General features: G+C 39.4%; 1 protein-coding gene across 1 annotated transcript in view; it reads left to right on the top strand.

Moving 5' to 3' along the window:
• SCUBE1 (signal peptide, CUB domain and EGF like domain containing 1) overlaps positions 1–17,552 on the top strand; it is a 219,357-nt gene that overhangs the window by 54,011 nt on the left and 147,794 nt on the right. Inside the window, exon 4 of the mRNA XM_086740410.1 lies at positions 5,369–5,503. Within this exon, the coding sequence (XP_086596536.1) occupies positions 5,369–5,503 (135 nt within the window). The remainder of the gene's footprint in view (positions 1–5,368; positions 5,504–17,552) is intronic.

Below are 17,552 nucleotides of genomic sequence, written 5' to 3'. Positions count from 1 at the left end.
GCTCTCACCAATCACATCTTTATTTATGATATACCTTAGCATGGTTTCCAGGAGAGTCTATTCCATGACCTAGCCAAGTACAGGCGTGAGACTGTAGTTCCTCAGGTCTTCCTTGTTTCCCTTTTTAAAAATGGGACTTAAGTAATAGATGAGGTAGACAGTATGAGGCTGAGGGGGATCTGTAAGATCAAGATGCAGAAAAGGCACGTAGGGAATATGTATTTACGGTTTCTCACAATAATGGGATTAGGGGCATTAATTCAGACTTTGAGGCAGTATGTTGAAAGAAAATAAATTATGTGGGGTTTTTGTAAATCATAGTTAAATTGCAGGAGTAATTGCCCCATCATGTTACGTTCAGAAGAGATTAGACAAATCCATACAGGAAAGATCCAACAGTGGCATTGGTATAGCAAGTGACTTAGGAAAATTAATAGGTTCGTGGTTGCTGAAAGCTGGGAGAGTATGCCAGCAATGGTTCTGTCCTATCTCTACAGTCTTCTTCTGAGTATCAGCTACAGTGTCAAAGAGAGGATGCTGGTCTAGACATTTCTTTCGTACAAGAATAACTATGACTATAGTAAGTCCAAGAATGTGATTTTTTTTTTTACTGAGACTTTCAGCCAGCTTTCTGACTAGCAATATTCAGAATATAATTATTTTAAAATTCCAGAATCAGACGCTCATCTTTTCTGAGTTTGCAATTGCGAATCATTTCTCTTACAAATACAAGGTATCCTCAGTGGTGTTTTGTTGCTAACGTTTAAGGAAAGTCTGCAGCATTGCTATCAGTAGTTCATCTCTCTATCACGATGTTCTGCACTGGTAAAATAAGCATCTTGAAGAAATCTTCCAGAAGTTTCAAAGAGTAGCTTAGAGAAAAAGTAGCAGGATCAGCTCCCTGGATCACGAGTCAAAGTCTTGTTTTTAGAAATCTCCAAAGAATCTTAGTGCTATAGTAAGTGAATTGTGCTGTGGCTCCCAAATGCTTTGACACTTTGAAGATGAGACTCAGATTTCTGAGGGGCTTAAGTGCTTATGAAAATGCTGACGTGAAAGAAAATGTCAAAAGGAAGGAAGAGAAGATCATGGGAGGAAGTGGACAGCGGACATACTGTTCTTGACATTGACTCTGTGTAGCATTTCCACTTTTGTATCTTCCTTGTGGTTTTGGCTTCAGGTACCCTTTGTCAGCCTTTCTGCCTCATGTATCTGAACAGGACACTCGATCAGAATAGCTTCTTTAGGCCAAATACTGCGGGAAGCTCTGAGCCAGATCAGGGTGAAATACCAGTGGAGCTAGTTTGAAAAGTTCATCAGATAAATTAAATGAGAAACCGAAAGCATTTGTTTATTTAATAAATAAAACATCCATCTTTATCAACTGTAATGTTTCCTACCCTTTGATACTGTTCCACACTACAGCTCTCTAGAGGATCTCATTTTACCATGATGCCGAACACAAGTTTGATTATGTGAAGGCATTGGGCCAAAAAGCTAGAGGTCTTATGCAAATTCAGATATGCATTAATTTGCATAATGCTTCTGATGTATAGATATATAATCTATATATGTATTTATGTATACATGCATCCATTATCTCTCCTTCTCTTTTGAAGGATGCTTCTCCTTTCCCAGCCTCTTACTGAACTGGCGTTTCCTTTATTCCTTGTCGTCCTTGATGATGACTAGCGAATTTGAAGTCCAAGCCCTCATCTCCCTGGAAACATAGATTTGTCACCCTGGTCTAAACTCTGTATAAGCAATTCTGGCTCTTGTGCTGATTGTCATCTTAGCTATTTATTTGTGCTGGTAAGGAGTAGTTAAGGGCTATTGAAAATGAGTTATTTCTAGATGGGATCCGTCAAGAATTGTATTTGGTAGACGTAATCACAGGGCAGTGCTTTGTTGGTGAGCATTACAGAGAATGACTTAAGGACATATTTTCACTTTCTTCTAGTTTTTCCTCCTCTTTTTGAGGGTGAGGGTTTGAGCAGCTATGTGGGTTAACCATCTGAGCTCAGCTCAGGTGAGGACCTTTTTCCATCTTTTTGTGAGTTGGATTGTGTGAGTTTGCTGAAACCTTACTCCAGCTTCCACCCTGGGATCATCAGTAGGATTTTGAGGCTCAGGTCTCCCATAAGCAGTAGATAATGTACTTTAAGAATCAGCACACTGTCAGGTGGTGAGGCCAAGATGGATGAAAGAACTTTTGCCAGATAAGGAACCTAGGAAATGGATTTGAGTTTCCATATACCAGTTTAAAGGAAGGGAGACCTGCACCTGCTGCCTTGTCTCCTAGGGGAGACAACCCTGGTCCTGCATAAGGTAGCCATTGGTAGCCAATTTTGTGCAAGAGGTTGCCAAAGAAGAATGTCTGTTTGCTCTAGAAAAAAAAAATCATTTTTATGAAGAGTAAGAAAGTGAGCTTTGCATTTGTGCTCAATAGATTTAAAAGTTTAAAAAATGGGTTTAGTTAGGGCTTAGAGCAGATGTTTGAGTGAGGGATTTTACATCATAAGTGACTTTTTTCCTATATCTAGGCTTAGACCCTGGAGTGCAGGTCTCCAGCACATGTAAATTGTCACAGAGAGTGGCAACAATTAAAGCTTCTGAGGATCTACCCTCAGTTTTTCAAAACAGTCAACAGCCCAGTTTGACATATGGAGCCTCCAAAAACTGTAGCCAGAAGAGCTTTATTGAAAACCTGCCTACTTATTTTGGTGTTTATGTGGAACTTAATCTCTAGAAAATGTGGTCCAAAATGCAATCTCACATATGCTGCATTACTGATGTTTACTTGTTCGGCTGGGTAACTTGAGCTGCATTGCAAGAGGATTGCACAAACAATGAAAGAAAGAAAAAGCCTCTTTGGCAGCTATTTCATTTGTGAGCTTTGAAAAAAATTAGATACATGAAGGAATTATCCTGCCAGATCTACCAAAGCTTGAGCTCATTGAAGTCGATGGAGTTCTCCTAACTTTAGAATACTTTTTTACCCCATTCTCTAAACTGCATTAGTAATTGGCTGATCATAAAGTGACTTTATTGTAGAGAAAGTTTACCAAGTAAATAATTCAGTAAATATTTTTCCAGGCAGTCATGTCCAATAGGCTGCTTGGTTTGGTGGATAATAAGCAATACTGCCTTTTAAGACTGCAGTAATACAAAGTGCTCCAAAAAGCCTGACCCTAGCAGTACTGAGGCCTGAGAAGAGAAAATGTTAATCCTACACCACCAGGCCAAGATTTATAGGAAGACATGTGGTCTAGAGATAGAGATACAGTAGTCCTAGATCCTAGCTGCTCCCTTTCTTCAACTCCTTCTCTTCATAAATGCATATTAAAATAATTTTGAGGCAAGTCATTGAAACCAATTAGAAGAAATCCCTCATAGTAAAACTTTTGAAAGAGTTTAAATTGTAATAACTTTTATTCCATTGTATAGATTTGGGGCTTGGTGATAAATTGAGCTGTCTCTTTACGGAAGTGGTAAATCACCAGCATTTGCTATCAAGAGAAAAAAAAAAACATGTTTATAAATCATTGCATTTGTTTCAGATTATTCATCTGAGCTGGGAGGCAATTGTTCAAGATGCTTTGTGATACTATAAACATAATGCTGGGAAGGCTTTGTAGCAAAATTTTGGAGTTTGTACATGTACCAACTGAGACTTTTTCATTTAGTAAGTGTTCAACTTATCTTCCAGAGAGGAGGATCTAGATTGCAGTGTGCTATTTTGAAGGGACAAGTTTGAGTTGGCACAAATAGAGCACCAAGGCCTGCTGACTCACAGAGGAAGGTCTTACAAAGTTGTCTTATTTCTCTTCCTTTCCTATACTGCAGTAGGCAAAGAAAGTCTTCACTTCTCCTTTACGTATGCCTTTCCCAGCTGCTCTGATGGAGCTATGAGAAGGCTCAAATCTGGAAGAAAGTAAGAACTGAGGGTGGGGAGGATTTTGATACAGAAAATTTGAGACAATATGCTTAACCGTTCCTGGTAAATAAAAAAAAAAAAAGAAGGACTGTCTGTACACTTGCATTGTAGCTCAAGAAAGGAGGAGGCTCCCTGGTTTCCCTGGGTACTGCTGTAATTACCCTCAAGCTTTTTTTCTCTGTGAGAAAGAGCTACAATATCTGTCCCATGAAGCGCAGGCGGCACACCAGCACAAACAGCAATAGCAGGCTTAGCCATGCAAGCTGCTGGAACTCGCTGACCTTCCTGCGTTAGTTACTGGCTAAATTTCTCCAGCATTTCAAAGCTTCCTGCCCTTGCCTGCAAGAGTACAGGCAAAAGCAGCTTGGTTTTACCTTAGTGTATTGTGGCCAGTCCTGGAGGAATTAATTTCTGCAGGAGCTGTGCCAGCTCTTCTGAGGTTCTTAATGTTGTGGATCATTTAGCTTTGTTGTGTTTTTCCCCCCTCCAAAAATAAAGTGAAAGCAAAACATACACCAACTCATTTGCTAACATGTTGGCACATACTATGAAATAACTAACTGGTTACGCAGTCTCCATAAAAAAAAAGAAAACACAGATTTTTCAGGTGGCAAGTTGCTTTTATCCAAATAAAAAAAAAAAAAACAGAAAATGGATATGACATGAGCAAAAACAGGAGAGTTGCAAGGTTGACTGTGGGTCAGGTATCTTTTAGTGGCACTGGTTTCCCAATGCTGAAACATATATCTCTGTTAAACACAGCAGCGTAAAAACTTTTATGCCAAAGAGAGGTGATGGGGGGTAGGCAGAGACCCTCAAAACAGCCAGTAGCTAATGCTGCCTTTGTGGTTTTATATATTTGCCTATTAAAATGACAATACAGACATGGAACATTTAGATTTAAGAAGCCTTCTTTTCATTAAACAACATTAAACAAACTGACAAAGTAGGGGGTTATGACTCCAGTAATTGAAACATGCTGTTCTGTTCAAGACCAGAACTCTATAAAGACTCTTTTCACCCAGTAATGCCCTTTGTGTTTGCCTGCTACCCCTGCTAGAAGTTACTGTAGGCCTGAAGTATGTCTTTCCAAGTGGAGTGGGAATGACAGAGTGCAACACCACACTTGGCAGATGGGGTCACAGCCTTTTTAGGACGTTAACATTCATTGTGCATTGGAAATCAATTTGCAGCTCAGAATGCATGCAGACTTAGCTGGACTTCCCTCCCCACTGTTTTTTTAATGTTAACTTTAAACCTAGGATGCAGGAAGAAGAATTAGATGGATTAATTTGGATTAACTCTGATGGGGTTTGGGCAGTTTTCATTAGCTTAATTTTCAGTGTGCCTTTTCGTGGTTTCTTTGCTTTTGTAAATGTGTATTCTGAATCTGTACATTATCTTGCAATTTTTTTTCCTTTTCTCTTCTAGATGTCGATGAGTGTCAGGATAACAATGGAGGGTGCCAGCAGATTTGTGTAAATACTATGGGCAGCTATGAATGTCAGTGCAAAGAGGGCTTTTTTCTGAGTGATAACCAGCATACCTGCATTCATCGCTCCATTGGTAAGTTTTTGGTGTGTAAATTGTGCTCTTTAGAATAACTGTTCAATCAGAAATACAGAAACTGTTTGGGAGGATTTTTTTTTTATCCCCAGAGCTCCCAAAATAATTTCACTGGTTGTTTGGAATTCATTGATTGATTCCTCTGCTACCCAAACTTGTAGCAGAGCCATAAGACAGCGGGAAAGGCTTTAGTTTGACATAGAAATTGTACTTGATTCAAACAGCAGGCTCTTTGGCCAGGCAGAGGCAGATTTTCAAATGGCAACTTTCAGCTTCTGAGTTTCCAAGACTTAAAATTTTATCATCTGTTTATTGCGTAATAGTTCACCTGTCTTCCACCTTAGAGAGCATGGCATCTTAAATCAAAATGAACAGCTTGTTGCTTCTGGAAGTTATACAGGTTATAGGCTTTTGCCAATCATATAACTCATTGCTTCATTGCAGACTGATGATGGCTGATATTATGTTGACACAGCATCTTTCTTTGGTTCAGTACCCTCTCTAGGGTGGATTAGAAAACTGCTTTTCCGTTGCCTATGCACTAGCAGTAGAAATAAGGAATCCCTGCAAAACTGTGATCCTTGTCTGCTGCTGATTTTGACTAGAATAAGCAGCTCTCCCTTTTCTATACATGTCAGACATGGAAGACAAGTTTGAGTGGAAAGGGAGAAAAGAAAACAGCATAGCTATAAATCTTAGCAATTAAGTGGACTCTTTATGTGTTCATTCAGACTTCTGGTGACCCTGGCAGCAATGGGAATATATGCTAGCAAACTCATTTACCAATAGGCAATACAGGATGACAAAGTAGCAAGATGAGTCTGGTGATCAACAATGTAAGCATGCTATAAATTTCAGCAAGCCACACAAATGGTTCTGAACTATTTTAAGTCACTAAAATTAAGCAGAAAATCCTTCTTGAACATAGAGTATGAATTTAGTCACTCTGTTGACAAGAAAGCAAGATGTTGTCATGTGGCATCTCAGAAATGTAAATTTATTTCTGCCACTGTGTGTCTGCTTACATAGAATTTTAAGACAAGTAGTAATTTTGATTTTCAGAAATGTGAATCTACAGAATTTATTCACAGGACCACTTTTTGGCATGATTTTTAAGCTTTAAGCAATTGACATATTTTGATTATGACAAGAACATGCAATTAAGCTCCATCATACAATTAAGCTCCAATGAGTGCATTTTAAAGGTTGTTATCTAATAGCTTTTTAGTCATGCTTTTCAACATAAATTGTTCAAATTTCTGTCCAGCATAAAGTAACCCTGACAAAAAGATATCCAACAGAGCAAGGAATAGTAGCTGGAGGCTTAATGAAAACCACTTGCAGAGTACTGTGATACAATCATTATTTCAATTTGCACATTATAAAAATTCCCAGCTGTAATAAAAGAGAGTTTAGTTATCTGAGATGGGAACTAATGAAATAAATGAAAAATGAGACTCCAAAGGCAAAGGTTTCTTCTGAAGAATAGATTTATTGAGGGAGAAGAATAAGTTTTTATGGCAAAGAGGATTCCTAGTTTGCCGGAAGGACTGAGGGAGTGGATGTGAAGGTTGACTGCTGTATGCACATAATAAATAAGCATGGGAATAATATATTTGTGTTAACTTGTTTACAAAGAAAATGTTGTGTAAGACGTGGATGTTTAATTTGAAGCAACGTCTTCAAATTATTTTAGATCTGAAAAAAAACAAGCAATCCACCAAATAAACTGATGGTGATTGGAAAGTGTCTTATGAACAGACACTTTGTAGCTTTTCAAAATAAAGTAACAATTTACAGTAACAGCAAACAGCAAACTACATTACACTGTAGTACTGTGATCACCCCACAGAAATGCCTCGGGTGGGTATGCTGGAGGAAGGAGATGAAATTAAATTGTTTCAATTGTCAGAGGTGACTGAACTGCAAGTAGTATACATGCATGGTGAAGAGGTAAATGGTTTTTTTAATATCTGTGTTTACTCACTTTCATCTGTCTCACTTGTAAGCACCGCTACAGAAGCTGTTGGAAGGCAAAAATACACATCAACATCTTCAGCAAGAATTGTGCCTCGGGCTAGATTGTGTCTATACCTCTGTTGGTAAACAAGGCTGAAGTGGACAAAGGCACACCACACAGCTAGCATTGCAATCCAAACACAAAGGCGCTGACTTGCCAAAGCCCTTTAGCAAGTTTGTTGACTTTGAGCGTAATAAGATCCATTAATTGCAGCAAGATTACTTTTCTGTCTCTGACAAATGCATGTGTGGTCACACAATCTAGGTGTTCTGGACGTTACCTAACATCTCTTCAAGGACTCAGATGGTTTGAAACAATCACCCACAAGGTTCTTCGTGCAGTTCACTACCACCTTTTCCCTCCTGTTTTCAAATGCCTTGGGAAAAAGGGAGATGCACTGCAAGGTGCTGAGGATATACTTACTGTTGAGCTGAGTTCAAAGTGGAGGGAGCAGTATCAAGCCTAAGTAAGCAATGCCCTGTCTGCAGGCCTAGCTCACTTGCCGTGGCCATCAGCAAGGCTGGTGCTGATCGTGTGCTTTGAGTTCATCAGCACATTCAAGTGATGTGGTAGTTTCAGAGTTGAAAAAAGGCGTTGGATATTCTCTTGGTGTGAGAGGAAGGAATATGTCCCTTTTTGCATTACCCAGTCAAGGGAGAGTTGTCTTCTGGTATGAGGCAGCCGCCTTAAAATTATCAGCTGCTGTGTGAATTTCCTCAGCTTCCAGAGATGCACTTTGCCTGTTCCAGTGTTTCAGGGGTATATTGTACCACCATGCTCCTACCCACAAGCTGTCGTTAAAAGCCACACTGGAATTCATGGTAGGGGCTTTTAATATCATCCTTGTGTCTCAAATGACATGTTTGCTTGCCATCTATAAGTGTTCTTATTATTTCCTGTGGACAAAAAGGATTAATGATCCATAGAGAAATATCAATTTTATATCAATGGGAGGCCAGGCTGACATTGAAGTCTGGGCAAACCCTGGTTTCCAGTATTTGCTTTATTTCACTGTCTTCATTATAGGCCTACTGGTTTCTTCTGTTTAGTCTCATTATCTTTTGGAAGGACACTGCCCAGTACAATTTACCTCATTTATTTTTGCATAAAACTTAATTTCCCTTTGCTGAGCCAGATTTCAGTAATAGCTTACTCACAACAATGATGGCAAAAGTGGAGAGAGAGAATTGGGGAGAGAATAGGTTGTAAAAGATACAGAGAACTTAACAGTTGTCTGTCTTAGTATATCTTAATTGCAATAGTAGGTGTCAACATGGTGAATTACAGCAGAGACACGTTTGTGTTTGTTTCCTCATGACTTAAAAAGAAACCGGAATAAAACAGCTGTTACTGTATCATCTCCAGCTCCAGAGGGAGCATGTGTTTAATAAATGTGGAGATTGGTATCATACACTACAGCTGTGACTGAGTCAGGTGAGTGGGTTACAGCATGTTTTCCCTTAATTTGATGATAAGCCAAAAGCCCCAATTCAGCAATGCCTCTGGGCACATCCTTAAAGTCCTAGTGGTGTCAAAGTTGATTAGAAATCTGAATTGGGCCTAAAAAGCATCAAAATAGACAGAGTTTAGCTATATGCCTGTATCTCCACTGAAGTTTAGAATGATCAGAATGAAGGGTAGGGTAAGTCCTATTTGCATTACAACTGTGAAAGGTGGTGTGGTCAGGAGCCCTGGCTACAAACTGCCTCGCCAACTGAAATTCTCAGCTGAAGCTGTATAGAAAGGCATTGCTCTGCCAGCTCTGGAGGGCAGGTCTCCTAAAGCGCAAAGGGTGTTTGCTTACCAGCCAGAGACTTCAGGAGTTCTGTGGCTAGGAAGACTTCTGTCATTTTGGATTCCATCCTCTCAATGTCTGCCTAAAGCGTACTCATATTAATAGTGTTATATCTGCCAATTGTTCACTGCCAATGTTTTTATACAGCTAGTGCCAAGTAAACTACAAAAGCAGGTGCAGTTAGGAGTCATAATTATAAGTGGAGACAAGGAGAGGTGGAGAAGTACCAGGCTACGGAAGGCTGGAAATTACAATGGTCTGGTTAAACGGTGGAAAAGCATTTTACACGGTTGTCACCATCATTTTCAAGCCTGTTAAAAAGCCACTTGGCAAGGAAATGCTTTTTCACTTCGCCTTATCCCATTAGCCTTATGTTCTTAGCAGAGTTAGGGCATTTGACATAAAGTCAAGCTACCACAACTTAGCAAATTACTGTCCTACAAACAGAGTCTCAAAACTGGCTTGTCTCTTTCTGTGCTAAAAGTGTAACAGTTTAGTCCCAGAGGAAAGAGAAACATGCTAAGCCAAGTTGTCTTGCATTTGTCATGGGCTAAGTGGGCTTACCATGCTTGTGCTGATACATATTAATGTGTTAAACTTGAGTAAATATTTAAACCCTTCTTGATTTTGCAGTAGTAGCATAGGAGTTCTTCAGTCAGCTGACATCAAACTACCAAGTTCTTCTTGTTCTGAGGATCGTAAAAACACCATTGTTCAATTTTTTCATTCCTACTTTCCACAATTTATTTTTATTCTTTACCTGTTTTCTTAGTGCAGTGCAATTTTATAGTGGTAGAATAAAGTGTTAGGACTCCCTGGGAGGAAGCATGATCCCTAGTCAGTACAGGAGAGGTTACAGGTTGGGATTCTGGACTTCATTCCCATCTCTGGTGCTGATGCCTTGTGAGACTCTAGGCAAGAAGGTTATTGTGACTCAGAATTTCTGCAAAGCACTTTAGGGGACAGAGGTGCTTTTTTCTACAGAAAGCATGATAATCTATTCATATTTAGATTAATGTGGAAGAGTGACTTTAAATAATTAAGTGTTGCCACCACCATTCCAGACTTTATGAAGTACAAGTTTTCTCATCTTGACTTTGAAAGCTCTTTCATGATGATGTAACCAGCTAAGTTACTCTGTTACTCGAATATACTTTGCCACAGCTATCTCAAGTACAGGCATCCCATTCACTGAAGCAGAATAGTCCTAGTTATCTTTTTAAATTGGAATCCTAATATGATTGTAACATAGAGGAATATACGTAAAGTAAATTTTAAGGAAGTCAATTTATGTGCTTTTAGATAACAGAATAAGAAAACATTTCAAGCAGCATAACTTTTGTCTGGACAAACATACTGCGATCTTGGAAGCTTTTTCCTAAAACTGCACACAGTATGACCTCAGTGTAATAGAAACTTGTCTGTTTATACATTCCCATGATACATTTTGAATAAATAGTTCAATTGATTATCTTTCACAGAATATAGGATGTAGAATATATCTAGGAAAAAAGGCTTAGTAAACCATTTTAAATCTCATTGTGACCTATTAGAAGTGTGTAACCTTTTAAAACTCTGTATAACCCACAAAAATTTCTGTATTTTGGTTTCAGATTCAGGGATTTGCTCCAGCAGCCTGTGTAAAGGGCATCCCACATTTGCTTTCTCCATTCCTCTGGAATGGAAGAAGTTTGTAATTTGTCTGGAGGGAAAATGCAACAGGTGAAAACATCTGGTATAAGTAAAAAATAATCTGTGTTAGGCCTGATCTCGCTCCTTTCATACATCAGTGATTTGTCATGATTAGGACTAGTAAAGTTACACTGGTGTAAAACTAGTTTAAGTGGAATCTGGCTTAAGTTCATATGTAAGGGAAGGCAGTAATTATATAATCATAAAAACAATATTAGGTGAAAGTTTAGGACTAGATGTCAGACTAAGTAGTCTCACAGAATCAGAGAACAGCTCAGGTTGGAAGGCACCTCGACAGATCATCTCATCCAACCTTTCATATGAAAGGGAGCCTAGATGAGATTATACAATGCCTTGTCTAGTCACATCCTGAAAACCACCAGCAATAGAAACTCTACTGTGTCCCTGGGGAGGTTGTTCCAGTCCATGATTGTTCTCATTGTAAAAGATTTCTTTCTTATGTCAAGATAAAACCTCTCCCAGTGCAACTTGTACCCGTTGCCCTTTATCTTCTCCATGTAGCTCCTTGTGAAAAGAGAGCCTCCATCCTCTTTGTAGCTGCCCTTTGAGTGAAACAGTGAAACAGGTTGCCCAGAAGATGCCCTGTCCCTGGAAACATTCCAGGCCAGGCTGGAAGAGGCTCTGAGCAACCTGATCTGGTTGGAGATGTCCCTGCTCCTTGCCAGGGGGTTTGGACTGGATGACCTTTGAAGATCCCTTCCTGAGCAAACTATTCTATGATTGTGTGATTCTACTATGCAAATAAATCTAAGTTTATCCCCCCCCAAGCAGGGGTTTAAGTATCAAAACTGTCAGTAGTTTTTGTCATTTTTTTTCCCCTCAGCTTTTCACAGTAAAGCCTTCAATAAATGTCAGCTTAAATGGTGCTTGCTTAGGAGGTCAGAGAATTGGCGGCAAAGGCATGTCACTTTTGGCATACAAAAATTTTAAATATATCCAAAATCTGAGACTGCAATCTTCCTTTTCTAGGTATGAAAACTGAGGTGTAAATATTACAGTATTGTCTAAAGCTCTTGTGACTGTGTCTGAACTGCAGGATAGGTTCACTCCATTAGAGCAGCTGCAGTCCTGTTCCTCAGAGCAGTCCCAATGGAAACCAGGATGTGAGGAAATGATATGGGTTATGAAATCAAGATAGAATTTCTGTATACCCCACATTGTAGAGTTAAATACAGCCAAATAGAGTTGGTTGCAGGCCCTTTTGGAGTTCCTAGGGACCAAATCTGACCCATATCATGCTTATACTCAAAAAAGTATGATGAAATCTCTACATAGTCTACTTTAGTTTTATAACTCACTTGCCTTCTGAAGGAAAAATACTGTGCTTCAGAATTTTCTGAGACTTTGAATTAGGCTAGGTTTAATTCAGAAAGAAAACCAAATTTTCTTGAGTAATCAATATCTTCTACTGCATTGCTTCAGCTGAAATTGAATGCACTAGTAAACCAACTGATTAGCAGGATGCAACGGTGGTGAGTTCATTGAAGCTCAAAGGAGAAATCTCCCAAAGCTGAGGAACAACAGCAGGTTGCCAGATTTTTACAAAATCTGGTACTGAATTCTAGGAATGTTGTGCAGAAGCTGCCCTGTAATAGGTCCCAGTTTTAAGTGTACTGATCAGAACACACATAAATATTTTAAAAATTAAAAAATAAAATAATACTAAAAAATTAAAGCCTAGATGTACTAGAAAATGCCACCTGATAAGTAATCTAGAAGTCACGTGTGTAAGTTGCATATAATGCTTGAACAGTAGTAAAAGTAGATGCACAGTTGAACATGACTGACTAAGTGATAAATTAGAACATGCAGATAATTTCTTAATCAGCCAGAATCTGAAATAATTTAATGGTATGGTAGTTGTTCCTGCATGGCTCCGTTGCCAATGCCTTTTGGTATGGAAAGTATGAAACTAAAGAGGGAAAAGAAGTGTATAAGAAATAATGAAGCTGGAGATGCAAAGAAGTGTGTCTTGGAAAGAGCAGCTGTTTGAAACACCCTGCAGCAGCATGACAGCCAGCCAGCTTGCAGGGGGAGCAGGGAATTTGTAAGTCAGATCAAAAATCTCTCCACACCTGTGTGACAGAAAGTGCAGGGAACAGTCTGTAGCTCAGCAACTGACTGACTGGCAGTGCTGACAAGATGGGAAAGCTATACGCATGAACGGGAAAACACACTGGAAAGTAGTACATTAAAAAAAAAAAAATAAAGAGAGAAAATATGCAAAGGGGGCTTTCACACTCAATCATTCAATAGCATTGGAAGTGAACCAATGTTCTGTTCATACTGTCTGCTCTGGATATAGCAGGATTATACTAAATAAAAGAACTGACATGTTTTTTAAAGGCCTCTAGCATCCAGTTGACTGAAAAATCAGGTGAGAAAGATCTGGGAAGAATATTAAGCCAGAGTGTACTGGAAAAAAGCTTGCATTCACACATGCACACAACAAATGGACTCTGTTTTAAGTATACCATACGTTGTACTTGTCATGATGTGTCTCTCTCATGCCATCAGGGATACAATGATGCATTCAGGATCTGAATACTGTGTAAAGATGCTCAGCATTTTTCATACCTACTATAGTCACTACAGGTCTCTTCGTGAATGTCTCATATTTTTCATTATGCATTGAAATCAGCCACAGACACCGTGGCAGGCACTGTTCCTCTTTTCTGCCATCCATGACAAATCTCAGAGATGCGATCCAGCCTGACCACTCTAGAGGCTGATACCGCAATGTGTTTTTTGGCTAGAAACCAGTAGGAATTCCAAGATATGAATACCAAATACCTGTTCATATATGCTGTTACCCTCCTGTATATGGTATGCATACTATACATTTAATGAGTTCTATTAATTATTCAATTCCATGTAATTATGTTTGAGGTTGCTCTGAGCTATTCAGAAATAATTTAGGAGTTAAGGGAAATAAGAAGGAAGATGCTTGTATTTAATAGCCATGTATATTTTCAAGCCTAAGAATATTTGCATACTGTGTTAAGGTTTATGTCTTAGGAGTATCTGTGTCGTAAAATTGTTGGTTTTGTTACTGTTTGTGATGGTATTTTCATTATTTTGTACCTGAGCACCAGTCAAGAATGGGGCTAGATTGTGTGAGACCTCATTCAAACTTGGAAAACTTACAGCCTAAGTAAACCAAGCAAACATAGGGCAGAGGACAGCACAAAACACATAGTCACTGTGAATGCTTTTGTGGCAGAAACTAGTAGCATTAGGAGACATTTTTAAGCGTGGGTACAAAGGAAGAAGGGAGTGAGACAAGGGTATGTCAGGTAAACAGAAAGTAAGAGAAGGAGGGAGAGAGAGAGACAGCCAAGTGAGAGTGAGGTGAAGTGAAGGAGAATAGATTGAAGAAGAAAAGAAGGGTGTGAAACAGCACAAAGCAAAATCCATACTTCTCTGTCTCCTTAATTCTCTGGCTCACTAATGCCGTTTCTTTTCAGTATCCTCTTCCTCATAATTTTCTTTCCATTTAGCAAAGTTCTGTCCTGTATAAACGACAGTACAGTCATAGTATAATCAAACTGCAGCAATAACTTTGAAAATTAATGTTTATCTCAGTGGAATGGGTCATGTGCAGATATTGCAAAGCCAACCCGCCATAACGTGCAAGTGATCAGAGTGATACCCTTGCAAGGGTTCAACTCCTTTGCTTCTCCCAGGAGTCACAAAATGCAGAAACAGAGGCACTAAGGTGTAACAGGGAGACAAGCATCGTGTGCTCTTGGAGTTACTCTCTGAACTGTGTTCACCATTGGTAAGAGCATTGAGCTTGTGCAGTCAATCAGTTTACCTGCTTTTTGTGTGCGATGCATAACATGATTGAGCACTTTTGAAAGCTTCTGCCTGACTTACCAGTGCTGAGAAGCTGGAAATAATCTTCCTTCTCTTGTTCCAACGTAAAGCATTCACCTTTGAGTAAAAGCAACAGCACTTTTGTCCCTTTTTGATGTGAAGCACCTCCTTTAAAAGTTTTTCTCTGTTTTTACAGCTGACTAAATCACTGCACACGCAATGTAAGCCAATAGCATGCAGTACAGTGTGCTGTGAGCATTGTGTTACATTGGTGATTTACCAGAGTTGGCAGGTTTTCTCCCTACAGTTAACATGGGCTGAGGATAATATAATAGCTGTTATCCTCAATCCATATCAAACTGCAAAGTACTAGACAGGCCAAATCTAAGAGCCTCCTTACTCAAACATCAATTTTTGACAGAAATTCACATGATCAGTGTTGGCATTCCAGTATTTAGTGTAACCAGAATTGGTTATATAAACTGACATTTGTTTGGAATGCTACAAATGCCAAGATGGGGAAGCAACGATGTGAATTGTTCTTATGCTGTGCATTTCTTGTTCTGCCTGCCTCAGAAGTCAGCTCCTAGTTATTTGCTTTTCTAATCACTAATTCAGTAGAGGATGTGGCAGGAATCTAAAAAAACTACCTCAGGACTCTAAAGCCCCTCTGAAATAGGGGGGCTGTAAGTTATAGATATGGGAGGCAGAAGAGTGAAATAATTTGCCTGGAGTTACACAGCAAGGCTGTAGAAATCCCAAGAGGTTTCCAGAAAAGCTGTGAAGGAATCATTGGACGGAGCATGCAGTTTATTTGATACTATGTTGATTTCACTAAATCTATTTCTGTAAAACTGAGTATCTGTTTTTATGTATGCCCCTACTAGGAACAGAATGTAGATAACCTGAGGCCCATTCTTTTGGTCTGTTATTTAACTCCCTTCTTTCATCCCTGGTGCACTTTAACATCAGTGATTGATGAATTACACGTAGATGTTTAGAGATCAAAGTGGTAGCACAGGGAGCCGGGTGGATAACAGTGCATTTTGCAAATCATGTCCTCTCCTACCTTTCCTCCCTGCACTTTTTTGTTCTATTTTTTCTCTATTGGCTCACTGTTGTAAATTGAACGATTTCTGATGGTGCCAGGCAGCTTGACTTCTTACAGAAATTCAGGATGCCTGATGACTGTTTCCACTGTGCCCTTGTACTGGGAAGGCAGCCAAATTGACACTGGGAATGTCTAGATTCTGAAAAGTGAGGTGGAATACAACTACCTGAACAGGTCAACCAAATGTTGTCAACATTATTTTGGAAAGAAGTATATTTTTCCACTAAATCAGATTTTGTTCTTTGAAGTAGCTGCTTTAAGCCAAACATCAAAACTCTGAAAAATGTAGACCTGGGCTTATTGTCCTTGGCACTGTATGGTAGTGATGTTAGGCAGCTTTGCCTGCCTCCATAGGCAGGTGTTGTATTGCACTGTAGCGTGAACATCCACGAAGGCCCCTTTATCGAGAGCAGAGACCAGGCACTTAGTAGAAGAAACAGATCAAACAGGAAGCCTTATGGGCTGAGTGAAGGAGCGTATTCCAGGTGACGTTTCTGAATCACCTGTTTCCTTTCACAGGTGAAATATTTCAGTGTTTGGGGAGCTTTCCAGAAAAAGGCCACACAAAACAAAAAAAAAAAAGGTCCTGCCAGCTCTGCTGAAGGGCAACATTCAAGTTGGGCTTGAGGTGAGACTGGCCTACCCTGCCCTTGGACAGGACAGCTGCACGCCTGTATGCTCTTCTCCAGTACTTTTGTTTCTCCTCCTCGCCTCTCCAGACAAAATGCTTTCAGAACTCCCTCTAAAGCTTCCCAGGAAAAGCTATCATTTGGTCTAAATACTTCCTTAATGGACATTTGATTACTCTGCCCTAATTGGAGTCTGAAAAACATGTAATTTTAAAAAAGCCTGTAATAAGCTGTTTTAAACCAGGACTTGGTGAGCAATGCTTTCCTAGCCTAACCTGTGTGTCTCTCTTGAATCCTGAATAGTACATTTACCTGAGGATTATTTTGAAAAGGATTCATATGTAGTTTTCAACATAACTTTTTAGCATTTGGCTAAGTTACCATTTGTCTTCAGCTGGCATTAGTTGAAAATACCTTGTGGTGTTCAATCTTCTGAGAATTCACAGGAAGAGATAGTGAGCCGTCATTCCTGTGCTATCTCTCAGAGAAGCTGACCACTTATCGGCCAAATGAGCTCTGAATTAATCTGGAGGATTACCTGTCAGCAGCTCACCGAAATGCTCCATGAAACAGTCCCATGGTAGGATAAAATGCCAGAAAAGCAATAAAATCAAAGAACACCGGTGGTGATTCTCAGTAGTTAGATCCTTTAAAAGTAGAGCCTTGGTGAGAGCAGGAAAGCCCCTTTGTGTTTTTTATGTGCTCTCATTAGTTTAATGCAAGAGGTACATTAGGTGGCTAAAGGAATTTTCCTGTTGTCCAGACTGTGGATATGTTTTTTAACCCGGCTCTGAGAGTTTCTAGACCTAGTGTAAATGGTGCCACTTCTGAGCTTCCATCAAATTAACTCCTTGCTATTGCTAGTAGTGCCCAAACCCAGAATGTAAATATATCTCCAAGCACTCCATTTAAAGTTTATGTATGTGTCATTTGGTTAAATATTTTATGGAGTTGTTTTGTTT

This window comes from Chlamydotis macqueenii, chromosome 1 (assembly GCF_036417535.1).
Source record: "Chlamydotis macqueenii isolate bChlMac1 chromosome 1, bChlMac1.mat, whole genome shotgun sequence".
Classification (NCBI taxonomy): domain Eukaryota; kingdom Metazoa; phylum Chordata; class Aves; order Otidiformes; family Otididae; genus Chlamydotis; species Chlamydotis macqueenii.
Note: the sequence above shows the minus strand (reverse complement) of the source record. Positions and strands in the feature narration are given on the sequence as shown.